The following is a 15,771-nucleotide window of genomic DNA, read 5'->3' on the forward strand; positions in this document are numbered from 1 at the left end:
GTCACTGTTTTGGTCACGAGATCTGGCGAGGCATCCATCATTTAGCGGTTGGGCTTTCCTTCTTTTGGTGGTGGCCCTCGACATGATAAACAACGAAAACCGCAGCCATAGGTAGCGGTTTGTTGTTGTTTTGAATTGCAGGTAGAGGGGATAAAAAAGGAGCTAAAAAGAAACAACAATACGGCGATGTCAGACTAAAAAAGATTAAAAATGCACCTGTGCATGGAATAAAGCCTTTTGGAAAATGGTAAGTTTTGGATGATTTTTTTATGATGAAAATTATGTCATGAGGTTTGTAAAATAAGTAAATGATGCAAAGAGTGAGATGAGAGGCCGAGCGAGGATGATCTTCATCATGTGCATATCCGACCAGAGAAGACACACTTGAAAGACACCGACACCGATATATATTATTTTTCAATATTTGTTATGATGATCTAAATAATGTTGATAGAATCCTGGCAAGATGGAGTGACGTATTTCATTGCGTGAAATATACAGTAGTAGTATTATTAATTGTATTGTGTATCATATAATTATACTTTTTGTACATGGTCATTTTGATGATGTGCTGCATTTTTCTTCGTCATTGTTGTGCCAAATGAAAATATTGGATTGTTTGCTTGCTGTAATAATATTGCTGACCTGGGCATTGTAAATAGTGCCTGACAGAGGGCAATGGGTTACTGACGCAAACCAAATATATATCTTACTGATAGGTATTATTCATTGTACAAATATTTTTCCTATAGATCTAGATGTGAATGATAAAATATCACCTGATTTTCAGCATTCAATGTTTGTGTTTGATTCCTGGCATCATCTGTCAAATTTACTGTTATTAATGCACTGTATGTAGTGTAAAAACTCTACAGAACTTTGAATTCATGAGGTGTTTACACAATTTTCAAGCACCTAAAAGATACTCATGGCACCAGAAACATGTCCTCAACCACCCAACAGATAACAATTTAATTTTTCTGTGAAAGTAACATGAGTCTCATAGAATTCTCATAAAATCCTTTGTTTATATCTGTAAGGTCACTATAGTCCAAGTTTTTGTACCCTAGGTATCTAGGTCATTGTAATAACTTGTCTGTTTTGCAAGCCCATAGTTCAAAAGAACTCCCTTTTTCCAGAAGTGCCCTTTTCAAACTGAAAACCAGCAGCTGAAGTTCTAGTAAATAGGCCTAAATCATGAACATTTTTGACCAATTCTACGTAGCCAGCAGCGCATTACTTTTATCTAATAATAGGCTAGGCCAAAATGTATTCTTTAGTTGTTGACACTTTGCACTTTTCCCTTTTTTGCAGAAAATGAACCCCACTGTAAAAATCATGAATACATGCTTGATTTGGGTAGTAACAAAGTGCGAGGCAGCGAGGCACGCGAGGCAGGGAAGGCATGCGAGGCAAGTCAGAAATTTATGCGAGGCATCGTTTTACCATCATCAAAAAATGCGAGGCATCATTTTATCATTTCTCAAAATTGCAAGGCAGGAAATCACCGAAATTGAAGTAGCCTAGTAGGCCTAGGCCCGCTAGCCTAGTTTCCTTTTGCACCTGCCTTGTAATTTAACCAAGGCTTTATCCTGAATACCACAGCTTAGAATTAGTAGGCCTACTTTAATGAAGAAAAATCACATAAAAGTAACAATAAATCCATTAAATTGGTGATTTTACAGACGTTGTTTTTCTCGCATTTCGCACACTCAATGTTCAATATTTTGGTTTCTATGGAACGCCAAAAGAGCAAAATTAATTAGAGGGCTAAAAACTCTGTGGAATCCATTTATATTTAACGCATTATTTGGTGAAAATCAAGTACAATTTCAATAGATTTTGTCACTGTCAGTAAGGAAAAATGTTACTGTTGATAATGTACACGGTTTCGTTAACCTTTTAAAGAATAAAATAGAAAAATTCATCATAATATCCTTAGTAGGATGTCCTAGGTCTAGACTAGGTAGTGATGTTGATTTAGGATCGATTATTATTCTTTGAAAACAGAAAAGTATCAGCAGTAACATATTACAACATTTTTATTGACAAATTAACAAATATATTGAAATAAAACGTGTTTTTCACCAATAAATGCATGAGAAATTGACGCATTCCACTGAGTTTTAGTCCTCTATTATCGTTGCTCTTTTGGCGCTCCATAGAAACAAAAATATTGAACATTGAATAAGTGAAATTCGCGAACAGTGTGCGAGAAACACGCCTGTAAAATCATTAATTTAAGGATTTATTTGTTACTTTTTATGTGATTCTTTCATTAAAGTACTCATGAGGTATACTCCTAAGGTGTGGTATTCACACGATAAAGTTAGTTATCAAATTTGGAGTAAAAATATAAGCGAAGGAAACTAGCGCCAGGTTTATTAGTACGTACATGGACAACAATAAATAAAAATCGTTCGTAATATACCTAGCTTACTAAAACAGGAATAGTGTATCATTATTAAATATTACACCAATTATTATTTTATCAAAATTGATTAAACTATTTTCTACATAGGCCTTTATCTAGGTTGGGGCTAAGCATATTAGCTAAAGTTTAATTTTAGGCCTAGTATTACAATTGTCGGACGTAAGTCTTTTTTCACACGCGCTCCAGAATTCTGTCGCAATTTTTTTCTTTGCGGCATGTTATTGGATCGGCATATCAGTTACCTTTTATTCACCGCCAGTTATTGAACTTGTCCTGGCAATCGCTGTTCACCTTATTTGCGAGAGAGGTACACGTGTTGTTCCTAGAGAATGGAATGTCAAAAATGTCTTTGGCACGCCGCTCAGAGAGAAGTCTGTGCGTTGCTGCTGAAACCACGTGCTATAGGAGGGGAATGCACCACAATCCTCTGAGCTGAGGGCTGAATCATTCCGCTACCTGCTAAATAGTAAAGAGGGATTTTCCATCTCTCGGGTCTACCGGATCTAGGCGCAGGGGTGTGACAAAATATTATTTTCACTCTACTATGTTCGAGAGACATGTGAGTGAACACGCTCGAAATGCCAACAAACATTGCAGTCATTTGATGAGTGTGTCGCTATAACAATTATTGTTTATCGAAAGTTGAAGACTGTCGTTCAGATTTTTGAACCGTAGCTTGGGCACTTTTGTAAAAGTAAAATTTGACACGATATGACTTGAATGAAAAAACAATCGTTACATAAAAATAAACAACATGATGAGTGTATACACGAATCTATTTAGATACGCTTGTATCGATTGATTATTAGGCCTATAATATAGCATAATAGCACGTTAAGATATGCCTCGCACCTTTTTGAAATTGTAAGCTATATGCCTCGCATGCCTCGCACTTTTGGAAATGATAAAATGATGCCTCGCACAAATATTTGGCATGCCGCGCATGCCTCGCTTGCCTCGCGTGCCTCGCTGCCTCGCACTTTGTCAACACTCGCTTGATTTAGTGTACTTCCTACACACATCATATTGTTTCATACTGCCTGTACTTCCTACACACATCATATTGTTTCATACTGCCTGTACTTCCTACACACATCATATTGTTTCATACTGCCTGTACTTCCTACACACATCATATTGTTTCATACTGCCTGTACTTCCTACACACATCATATTGTTTCATACTGCCTGTACTTCCTACACACATCATATTGTTTCATACTGCCTGTACTTCCTACACACATCATATTGTTTCATACTGCCATTTTCTATCATCATTCATACTTACACCTGTGTGAAATCATTTCACATGTGGTCTTACTGTTAGTCAGTACAACATTACAAATTATGATGACATGTGATTGTGACATCTGTATTTACTATTAAGCTCTGTCTACACCATAAAACTTTATGCGACAAAAAATGCGATGATGAGATGTACTCCTCACACATTAATTGTGAATACATTAATCATGATCAATTTAATTCTAGATTTTCAAAAGATATACAATGATATTTTAAAGAATATTGATATTAGGGACTATAAAGTATACTTAAAACAAGCTCACGATAATGATTCACAATCAAATCTATTCAGTAAAATTACTGTAGTTGAGTTATAAAAAAACATTGAATATCCTTAATCACTTCAAAAAGCGTGCATGCAATGTTATAGGTAAAATCGTGCTTTGTTTTTAAAAATCAAAAGACTAAAAACGAAATGTGTTTATATATTTTGTAAGTACTGTAAATGTATGGTGTATATCATTGAATTTGTACGATTTTGAGTTGTATTTTTTGCACACTACCATTTCGTAGGTTCTTCCTTGGCTTTTGTGAGCACGGTCTTCTCTCTGTGTGGTCTTAGCTAATAGAGGGCGACATTAAAAAAAAATATTATACAAATTTTATTATTTTATTTTCGGTTTGTTTTCGATTGTTTAGATTAGATTAGACTGACCCTTTTTAAATCTGTATCCATAATGACAAGCAGACAGTGTACATGTTAACTACAGTATCTCCTCATCAATAATTTCTTACTTTATACCAACAATGGTATTGTTTTTGCATTCTTTTAAACTTGGGTGAGACCTTGGCCTGTACTGCTGTGCAGTATGGTAATTTCAAATATTGATTAACTTTTAATTTGAATACCTCACTCTTCCAAATTCATCTATCACTCTTCCAAATTCATCTACACTCTTCCAAATTCATCTACACTCTTTCAAATTCATCTACACTCTTTCAAATTCATCTACACTCATCCAAATTCATCTACACTCTTCCAAATTCATCTACACTCTTCCAAATTCATCAACACTCTTTTAAATTCATCTACACTCTTCCAAATTCATCTACACTTTTCCAAATTCCATTTAACAGGTACTGCACTTGAGTAGATTGTACAGTAGAACAGAAAAACAATAATGTAAAAGACCAAAAAAGTTACTATAAATTTGATTGAGATTAAATGTGCAATTATATTATAATAATATTGAATTTTCTGATAAAAAATACTGCATAAATATTAAATGTGGGTGTATATATTTAGTACTTTAGGTATTTTACATGATTACATATTCAATTTGATTACAGTACTGTCCCTTTCTTCACATGTTTCATTTCATACTTTTTATATTTTATTTTCAATTAGAAAGAAATGTTACTTTTCTTTTTCAAACAATTTTTCGAAACATTGATTTTATATGTATGACTCATGTGAATAAATAAAGTCAAACTTGATTGTTTGATCAATATACTGTTAAGTTAAGAATAAGATACACTTTCAATGTTTCATAGCGTGAGCATCTTTTTATAAACTGTTTAAGTGGGTGTACATGTCAGAGTGCAATAACATGATATTTCTACCCCTCATTAACAGTCTGCACTAATTATCAAATTAGATTGCCTGAAGTAGCATGTGTTGTTTATGATATTTCCAATGTCATAATACCTGACATATCAACGTAAGTCAACAGCAGTCAAAGTTTGATTTGTAATGTTATTGACCAGAAAAAAAATGATAAAATGGCCATTGTGACAACAAGATGCACTGATTGCTGGTGTGTGGTATGGGAATGCAATCATCTGGGTCCACCCACCAGAAAAGGAAAAAAGAGTAATAGTACTAATATAGTATACCAGCAAGAAATATAGTGCATCATATCATAGTCCATATTATTTTAGCAAAATGTTATATAATAATATTGTATGGCTTGGTCTACTTTTTTATCCTACAAAAAAAATACTCGAAAATCATTGACAATTGTATTGTTTGACAGTACAGTATGTATTTATACGTCCAAAAGAAGTTGTTAAGTTAGCATTGTAATGAATGATGTCGTTTCAGGAAAAGTGTCATTATTATAAACAACACTCTGTTTTGGTACAATAACAAGAATACATGTGGATTGACCTTCCAATTTCTAGGAATCCATTTAACTTGTTCTGCCTCCTGTGTCAACAATTTGTAGTGAAAATGGTGAAAACAAAGCTAAATTGCCCTGGAGATTGTCTGCAAAGGCCTGTGTGAAATTGGAGCCTGTTATTTTTATATGGCCTTCACATTTGCATAGAACTGGCATTAACCTCCTGGGTTTCATCCATGGTGAGTGATTTGGTCTGGACTGTATGGAAATGGGAGAAGATACAGAAAGTACATAAATTGTGCACAAGGATTCCATCAGTCACAGAGGCCGATCCAGGTCACCCAACATCAGATCTACTCCACCTACCATTTAAAAATTGTTCAACCAACCCAACCCATCTGAATTTTTACTCCATGATGGAATAAGGAATAAGAGGTATCTGTGGGAATGAGAAAAACCTAACCATTAGACCATCTAATGGTTAGGACAATCTAATCTGCATATCAAGCGGGGTCCGGGTTCGAATCTCGGTTGGGGCGACTTTTTCTAATTCTCACAGATACCTATTATTCTTTATTCCATCATGGAGTAACAATTCAGATGGGTTGGGTTTCGAAATGAAATGTACCGCAGAACTGGCATAACATATACTGTAGGCTGAGCCAGTTATGTGGGACATGGTACACTGATTATGAACATAATATATATAACAGTATATGATGCTTATAATATTTAGCAGTGAAATTATAATATTTTGAAATGTCTTTGGTTTGGTTACCATTCAATATTGTTATTTCTTACTGTTAAGATACTAAATTTAACTGTATCAATAACAATAACAACCTCAACACAGTTTTGCTCAGCTTGTCACTTCAAGATGAGTAGATTCTTTGCTTATAACTGGCCCTTTGTAAAAGCAATTACATCCTGCTACACCTTAAAATATATCCCTCTAAATACTGATAAAATGTGTGGTACTTTTTGGCAGGTGGCCATTATAGTTTATCCGTCACAGGATGTATTTTTTCTTTTAACATTCAGTAAACTCACTTATAATCCCTAGAAGAGGAATAACTTCCTCTGATTTTTCCCAGCAGATCAATTGAGGGTGAATCAAAGGTTATTGCTTTATTTTATATAAAAAGATGAAAATGATGCATCAAAATGTGTACATTTGATGACTAATGTGTTAAAATTTAGGAACACTATCTGGGATCCCTTGAGTCCCTGTGAATAGAATAGTAAAATTTCACTCTTTCCTCCTGTGACATATTCAAATTTATAAAAACATTTACAAATTAAAAAAAAAAGAAGTAAATATTGTCACAGTACATATCAATGTACAAATACAATTTGTCATTTTCTTAATATTCAAAGTAATTTATGATTGCAGTTAGCAAAGTACATACATAGAAAAAGGCAACAACCGGGCCGAAAAAAAACCTCCAGCTTATTTATCAACATGAGAGGTCAACTTATTTGACCTACAATGAGTGCGTGCTTTAATAGTGGCTCGATCATCTCCATGTACAGGACATGACATTCCTTTGTTTGATTTAAGTAGAATGTAAGCAGAAATCGGATCAAAGATAAAAGATTGGGGAAAAAATTGCATGATTGTTGTTATTGTCTAAGAAAAGATAATAAACTATGAAATATAGAAACAATTTCCAATGGTAGATAATGCATTTTTCAAAGTACACAATTCGTAACAAAATTCGTTATTTTCGTTCCTTATTTTGCATTGCAATCCGTAATGTCAGACACTTGTTAACCACAGCAGATTGTAAATAGTACAATATTGATTTCAGTCGAACACTGAAATAAAATACACAAACTAGGCCTACAATACAAAAGGCTGGTTGACATTGCAATTTAAAAGGAAATATTCAACACGGATTTCGTCACCATCACGCCACGAAGAACCGTCACGTGAACGAGAATACGTGGTTGAATGCATTCATAGGAACTTACGTTTGTACACTGGAGAGGATGCTTCTGGAACTTAATAACACAGACGATCCGATTATATTTTAAAGGGAAATATATTTAATTGATTAGCTACAGTCTTGTTAAGAATTAAAAATACTAACCAAATATAAAGATAATATCAAATCAAATGGTAGATTTATGTATCTAGTCTACTGTGTGATATACAATACCTAAGAAATATGTAGAAAATATAGTTTTACGTGGAATTGTGTATTGTTATTGTACCTATAGCATAATGGAATAGTCTATCTGGATGACGTGGATATGATGACGTGACGATAAACATACATAATCAAATTAGCTATTTTGACCTTTGGGGGGTTTTTTTACTCAATAAAAACAGTGTTACATCAGGCTTGTTTTTCCACTCTACATTGATTTTGCAATGCGAAAACACCATTTAGTTTCTCTCAACCGCAGTCATGGATACCAAATGTCAGGCCTAAGAGACATGAAGAGATTTAGTTGTACTACTAAACCCACACTTGAGGAAAGCGGATTGCTAGTGTTACTATTATTTGAAGGTTGTGGATGAGTTTTGAGAGATTTTTAGAGAAATTCTTGCCAGAGGAATCTGTCGATATTTTTGTAAGTAGGCCTAGCCTATAGGCCTAGAGTAGTAGGCTAGCATAACCATAGCCTCTAGGGCTTAAGGCCTAGTCGCCATTTTAAAATGTGTACTATTCTCATTATATCTATCATCTCTAGGCTAGGCTATTATGCTTAATAGCACTGGCAGAGATGTGTTATCGAAATTTGGTGTATTATATTTAAATATTTCATTAGGGCTAGCTAGGCTACCTATACTGTGTTTATTTTTGACGAACACCACCAGTCTTTCAAGTTACTGGTAGTGGTACTGCCAGACCTAGCTTTCGGTAACGATGTCCGCATGACCGGAAATCGCACTTTCAACTTATTTTTATAGACCTAACCATACATGTTACGTAACCTGCTTTTCACAATGTATATGTACATCGTGTCTATTTATTCGTTTCTGTAAACGACAATGTCCTGCATTTGAAATTGCCAGTTTTTTTAGTTTTTACACTGAATTGTTGAATTACTGTGTATTCGAGAACCATATATGGACACGACCTAGCTAGTATTAAACATAATCATACTTCATGTTATAAATTTTTACTATAATAATTCTGTAAATTGTTTCATTGAATAAAATATTAAGTGGAATTTACTTTCGCATTGTTTGGAAATTTCCACAACATAAATAAATATTTATAGTAAGTCTTCTATAAATAGAAACTCTAATATAAATAGAAACTAACAATGTTAAAAAACTCAATCATGACATAAAATTAGGGAAATAACCTTCTATTAATAGAATATTGCTCATGGTACTTTGTATGGTGTGTTTATGTGGGTGGAGACATTTTTCCTGTGCCAATAATGAAACAAACATTTGTTTTATGCGGATCTTCTTATGATGTAATCTAGGAGATGATATTTGTCCATCCTTGTGCTACATTTTCTTGTTATATTTATGATTCAAATTAAATAACAACCCTTTGAAAATAATTAAGAGATTGGTCAAAGAGATGTCTTCAAAATTGAGAGTTTTCATCCTCATTTAATAAAAAAAATATATATTTTCCCCCAAATTCATGAAAAATTAAGATTAATAAAAATAGACTTTGAATATAATATCATACCATTGACTTCTGGTCTGTCAATTTTACTCCTTTTATTTTTTTTTTTGCTTTAAATTAGTTTTTCTGGGGACAATATATCTTAAATAAATCTTCACATTAATATTTTTTGTTTGTTATTGATGTGTGTATTTTTAAAACTTATTTTTGGCTTAATTCTTGTGGTAATTATTATGGTATACTACTGATAGTTACTAATATATTAGGAATGAGTCAAAACAATATTTTTTCATGCTATAATAAATAATTCTATTGGATATTTATTCAATTTAAGAACTATAATAATTACAGTATTTTAAAATGATTATACTAATTATACAAAGATATCATTTAAAAACAATATTTGAATTACAGAACCACATTACTGTATTTACAAACTATAAATACAAAAGACATAACAAATATACTGAAGCCTGTGCCCATTTTTGTGAATTTATTTCAACTTTTATTTAGGGGCAGTACTTTATTATACAAAATGTTAAATTGGGCTTTAAAATCAATGACTATTAACTGGTCATCAACCCCTTCAGTATACTGTATCACTTGTTGGCGACTCATTGATTATGCAGAGTTGATTGGTCACATGTTTCCATTTAGACCAATCAGTATATTGTTGTTTAACCTCACTGTGATTGGCTGGTGCTTCTATTGTGTTGTGGCAAGTCGTTCAGCTGTGCCTTGTTATTATTCTTATCTATTGTGTGATTTATCATTGTGATGAGGTCTGCAAAAATAAGAATGGCCTGTTTCTATTCGTAGCTCAAATGCAATCCAGCCTCCATCCGGCGGCGGAGAGGAGGGTTACCCTCTCATGTTTTATTTTCCGCTTTTTGTGCAATATTTTTTAGTTTATTGTAGATGCATTTCTTAAATGTGCATTATTAGGGTGCAAAGAGTGAGTAACTTTTTGAACCTGTTTTTGATTATTTAATTTCTTATGTTAATTGTTGTAATTTTTATTTTATTTAAGTGTTCTGTTCTGTTATGTCTTTCAGGATATGTTTACTGTATTTTCTACAGGAAGAAATTGTGAGGATAACTGGATGAATAATAATTTTTCTGATGTAAGTAACTTAATTATATGTAATTCTTATTACAGTTAAGAATAAATTAATATTGATATATCAAGGTCTTGTTCATATCAAGTAATGCGCTGTCTAGTTTGTGCCCAAATATAATGATGCTTAAGTATGGTAGTGATATGACATCATCATGACCATATATGGATACATTCATACTTTGGGTGTTTAAATATGTTTGTCTTTTTTTAATAAAAATATGTTTTGTCTTTTGTAGTTAAGCTGTGCTACTACTACTATGCCTTTGTACGATAACTACAGGACGGCCAGTAGGCCAACAGCGCTTGCTGTAACGCCTTGCTACAACGACAACCTTACAAACAACAACATTCCTCTAACATTTGGTAAGTTTTTATTGATAATTATTTTTGCTAATTTTTAGAATCCACTATAAATTATAGAAACTTTAAATATAAAAAAATTTGCTAAATGCTCAAAACGGTGTGTTAATAATTTTAGTTTAAATTGTAATATTTAAATTATTTTTTTTATAGAATCTATGGCAATGTCATCATCGTCTGATGCTAACCCCTCAATTCCAATCCCAGAGAATGCGAACAAAAAGCGACGGAGACGCAAGAAGCGTAGGTCTTCACTAAACGGCTACAACAACAAATTTGAAGGTACAGTAACTTGTCGTACTCTGTTGATATGTTTAAAAGTGTACAAGTTAAAATATTTGCTAATTTTATTGATATGTTTAAAAGTGTACACAAGTTAAAATATTTGGTAATTTTATTGATATTATTAAAAATGTATACAAAGTTAAATCATTTGCTAATTTGATTGATATTTAAAAGTGTACACAAGTTAAAATAGTTGCTTTATGTAATAATTTTATCTGCAATATTACAATATTTATTTTATGAATTTATTTAGATGTGTATTTGATGACTGATGATGTATTGGGACAAGGTGCATATGCAAGCGTTAAAACTTGTATTCATGTTCAAACAGGCAAACAATATGCCGTTAAGGTAAGAAACATTTAATTTATGAATAAAAATGTAAAGAATCGGATTAATTGTTGGTTAATCTACCCCAAGCGTGTTCACAATAATCAAACCACTCTCAGGTGCCGTAAAGGCCAAAATAAAGACTGTACACAATGGTTTGCCATTGTTTTGCTGTTGCATTGTATTTTTCCAGGGAATGCTCAGTTTAAACAGTTCAACTACTCCTGAAGATTACTCACAGATGACATCACATTGCAACCAATCAAATTGCAGTATTCAATATGTTCAATAAGGCATGCAATACAAGAACAAAGACTTGATCATCAACAGGATTTTAAATGAGTCATTCTATAAAAAAGAAATGTTTAATTTGAACAATAGTATTGACCCGTAACTCATTGTTGTGGAATCTTTGAATGTATCTAATATATCATTTGATATTGACCTGTCTCTTCAGTAATCGACTTGATCATCAACGCCTTTCATACATAAACAAATTCTATTCAACAAACGTTTATATTGTCATCAACACCTGTGCAATATGACTCATTGTCTCAATGTTATTCATTCATTAACAGCCAATTGGTTTTCTAATCGGTTCATTGTTTCATTAGATGTACATTTGCTGATAATTGATAATTATATCCATATCAGTTAAATACCATTATAATCAATTATACAAGTTGGTAAACTTATGTTCACATTCAATATAAAATATTTAATATGCGGAAAAAAATATCCTTCAAACTCATTTCGAATACCAGACTTTCCGGAAAACCAGACATATAAGGCCAGCCCAAAGGTGTTAGGAGAGTTTAGACTGCATACCTATATATTTAGAAATGCTTTTTGTTTTCTTTAATTTTTTACCAACTAATATCTGCTTAATGAGTTAAAAGCATTGTTTATTCTCACTTTTATATTGTAAACTGATTATTACAAATTGTCTTTTTTGATGACGATAGTAACCACTGTAATTCTTGTTATGCATAGGTTATAGAGAAGAGATCAGGGAATAGCAGGAGTAAAGTATTTCGTGAAGTAGAGACTCTCTACCATTGCCAGGGCCACAAGAACATCTTGCAATTGATTGAATTCTTTGAAGAAGATGACCGTTTCTTCTTGGTCTTTCCCAAGATGGAAGGCGGTGCTCTTCTTGACCATATCGAACGACGCAAGACCTTTACAGAATTTGAAGCCAGTATAGTCGTTAGAGATATTGCATGTGCCCTTCAGTTCCTCCACCATAAAGGTAAATAGATTTTTTTTACCAATTGATACCGTTTGAAATCTTAATTGACAGTCTCGTATAGCTGCCTGGATGGGATGTGGTATAGCAATAATTTGTGAATATCACATGATATGGTTCTCCTTTCGTTCCTAAGATTAAGATCTAAACAATTTTTTTTTTCAGGTATTGCCCACCGAGACTTGAAACCAGAGAATATTTTATGTGAGAGTCGACACACGATATCGCCTATTAAGATTTGTGATCTTGGTCTGAGTAGTCGCGTTCAACTTGATAGTGACTGCAATTCACCCGTTACCACACCAGAACTTCTCACCCCTGTCGGATCAGCAGAATACATGGCCCCAGAGATTGCCAATGCCTTTATCGAGGATGAACTAACTACATCATACGACAAGAGATGTGATTTGTGGAGCCTTGGCGTGATCTTGTACATCATGTTGAGTGGTCAACCACCGTTTACAGGTACATGTGGAGAGGAGTGTGGTTGGGAACGTGGTGAGCCTTGCTCGGATTGTCAGACCATGCTATTGCAGAGTATTCAGGATGGGGTTTATGAATTTCCAACTGGCGAATGGAGTGGAATCTCGGATGATGCCAAAGATTTGATAGCAAATTTATTAGTTCGTGATGCTCGTAAACGTTATACAGCCAGCATGGTGCTAGAACATCCATGGGTTAAAATGGTAAGTTGCAGATTATTCATATTTTGTTGACATTTTTAGTGTGCCATGTGTGAAATATATTTTACATTTAAAATTAAAAAATAATTGACCAGCGTTTTTCAATTATAATTTTCAGGCTCCCACAACGCCTCTACTTACACCATCCATAATGAAACGAAACAACAGCGCAAAAGACCTATCACAGTTTGCGGCTGATGCAGTTGCCGTCAACAGAATGGTGTCCCAATATGAGAACTATACCTCCCTCCCAGCAATAGTCGATGAAAGATCGGGTGCAGATGATAGCCCTGAAACGGGACAGTCGAGTGCAAGTGGTAAAAATTTCTGTATTAGATTATCGCCGCCTGGTAGCTCGAGTCTTGCACAACGGCGTGCAGCCCTTCGCAGTGTCGATAGTAGCGAAGGTGGTGGAATATCGTTTCATATTTAGCAAGAAATGTTAGTGTTGTCAGCATTTTTCCATTTGGAGTACTTAACATGTAGAAGAAAACTTTACACAATTAATGAATCTTGTCAATTTTATTTCCTGTGGAAAAAAAATATATATTTTGAAGTTTACATGTTTGTTTTAATTTGTTTAAAAACTGCCTGTAACATTCCCCTATTATTAACTCTTTATATAGCACAACATTTATTTGTTTTAAATACTAACATGATAAAAATAATCATTTTTGACTACTTTCTAGTTTTAAACCATTTTCAAAGCACTTCCCAACCATTTTTTGGCATATTTTATACATTCAACGCATGAATAGTCCATTGTCGCTACCAAAATACGTAAGGCCAAGGCTGTACTTTTTTCTGACAATTTCCTTTTATTTAATTTCTAAAGATTTTTTTAACTTGGATAGGATTCAATTTGGAAATTTTTATTTTCTTTGTTTGATAAAAATTATGTTACTATTAAAATTGTATATAATATGACATTAATTTGTAAATATTAAACTTGTGTAGTTTTAAATATTTTGAAATGAGTAGTTAAAGGGCGGTAGTATCTTTTGTAAGGATAGCAAGATTGTGTGTTGATTTCAAAAGGTTTTAAAGAATCAAGTTCAAAGGGACAATTTTGTTTGAAAAGAAATTACGTAGATTAATGTTCTTGCCATTCTTGCACGTCTTCCTGGTATAGAAGGAACAAGTTTGTATACAGTTGTTTAAATACGTTTATAAATTTTTAATTACCATATCAGAAAGTGCTCTCATAGGTCAGTAAAATCGTTAATGCGCTAGGTAAATTCAACTTGCTAATTTGAGTAAGAGCTCATCGTGCATTTGATTTTATTATTTTTATATACCATAATCTATATCATGCAAAAATTAATTTTATTAAGATTAATACAATTAAATTAATTTCTTAGTTTTATAATAGTAATAATTTGAAACTTAATTTGTACTTTAGTAAACTGACAGTATTATGTAGCTAGTTTTAATTAGTTAAAAGGCAATTTAATATCTTGCTGTTAAACACGGGTTAGCTAATATCTCAAATTTACTTGTATTGGAATGTAATCATTTATTGAGGGCAGGCTCAAAGGACACATACACTGCCTCCCCTTCTGTTTTGAAAGGTTGCTAAGGATGAAATAATGCGAGCACATGCTTATAACTTCACTGGTTGTACTCCATTGATAGTCATTTTTAATCCTTATTCTAAAAAATAAGGGTTTTAATACTACCTTAACCTCAGGAATTCATTATTAGGCACTCGGCATTGCTCCGTTTTTAGCAGACTTAGTGAATGCAATACACACACCACTTGGGTATAGATATGATTACTAATGTTTGAAAGGTTATAAAAAATGGTGCGTACCGGTAAAATAGTTTTTTTTTTATTGATTTAGCTAAAAGTGAATTTATTTTAAGGCTGTGGTAATGCTATAAGTAGCTTTTGCTAAAACCTAAGTTTTCTTTTACCAGAAAAAAATGATTGGGAATGTTTATTGTTTGTTTTTTTAGTATATTGTCCCGCCCATATTACTGAGCACTACCAAGGCTTACAGTGCAATGTATGTAAATTGGCGTTTAATTGCATAGAAAGTATGAAGAGAAGTCTGAAATTGTATTTTAGTTGATGATTCAATAAAATATGAGATAAATTTATCTGGATATTTGTGTTCTTTTTGTTCCAATATAGAAACATAATAATTTAGCAGCTTGTGAATATGCCAAACGAATGATATCGCCAGTAAAATTACAATTTATTTTAAAAGCATACTGTAACTCTTCCCTGATCTGATATCCAGCATAAATCTGTTTTTTATGGCATGCTAGAGTGGTCAGTCGGTTTTTTTTGTTCTGAAATTGTGTTTGCCGCCCTCTATCAACATAGAGGGCGGCAAA

At 33.1% G+C, this 15,771-nt stretch overlaps 1 protein-coding gene across 2 annotated transcripts; it reads left to right on the top strand.

Moving 5' to 3' along the window:
• Nucleotides 1–7: 7 nt before the first annotated feature.
• On the top strand, nucleotides 8–15,531 carry LOC140052395 (MAP kinase-interacting serine/threonine-protein kinase 1-like). 2 transcript variants are annotated; one of them, XM_072097999.1, is made up of 8 exons: nucleotides 8–247; nucleotides 10,457–10,525; nucleotides 10,758–10,884; nucleotides 11,035–11,163; nucleotides 11,420–11,517; nucleotides 12,490–12,748; nucleotides 12,911–13,431; nucleotides 13,547–15,531. In XM_072097999.1, exons 1-8 carry the CDS (start codon nucleotides 245–247, stop codon nucleotides 13,859–13,861), a joined length of 1,521 nt encoding a protein of 506 aa, XP_071954100.1. In that variant the 5' UTR covers nucleotides 8–244; the 3' UTR covers nucleotides 13,862–15,531. The 2 variants fall into 2 exon arrangements, with proteins under 2 accessions (XP_071954100.1, XP_071954099.1); XM_072097998.1 differs by lacking the exon at nucleotides 8–247 and adding an exon at nucleotides 8,157–8,382.
• The last annotated feature ends 240 nt before the right edge of the window (nucleotides 15,532–15,771 follow it).

The sequence above is a fragment of the Antedon mediterranea genome, chromosome 6 (genome assembly GCF_964355755.1).
Source record: "Antedon mediterranea chromosome 6, ecAntMedi1.1, whole genome shotgun sequence".
Classification (NCBI taxonomy): Eukaryota; Metazoa; Echinodermata; class Crinoidea; order Comatulida; family Antedonidae; genus Antedon; species Antedon mediterranea.

Excerpts from the sequence above, each read along its gene's own strand:
- LOC140052395 (XM_072097998.1), top strand. The coding sequence starts at position 8,326 with ATGAGTTTTGAGAGATTTTTAGAGAAATTCTTGCCAGAGGAATCTGTC. Across the intron at positions 11,164-11,419 it reads CTACAACAACAAATTTGAAG|ATGTGTATTTGATGACTGAT; the intron begins GTACAGTAACTT and ends GAATTTATTTAG. Across the intron at positions 11,518-12,489 it reads GCAAACAATATGCCGTTAAG|GTTATAGAGAAGAGATCAGG; the intron begins GTAAGAAACATT and ends TGTTATGCATAG.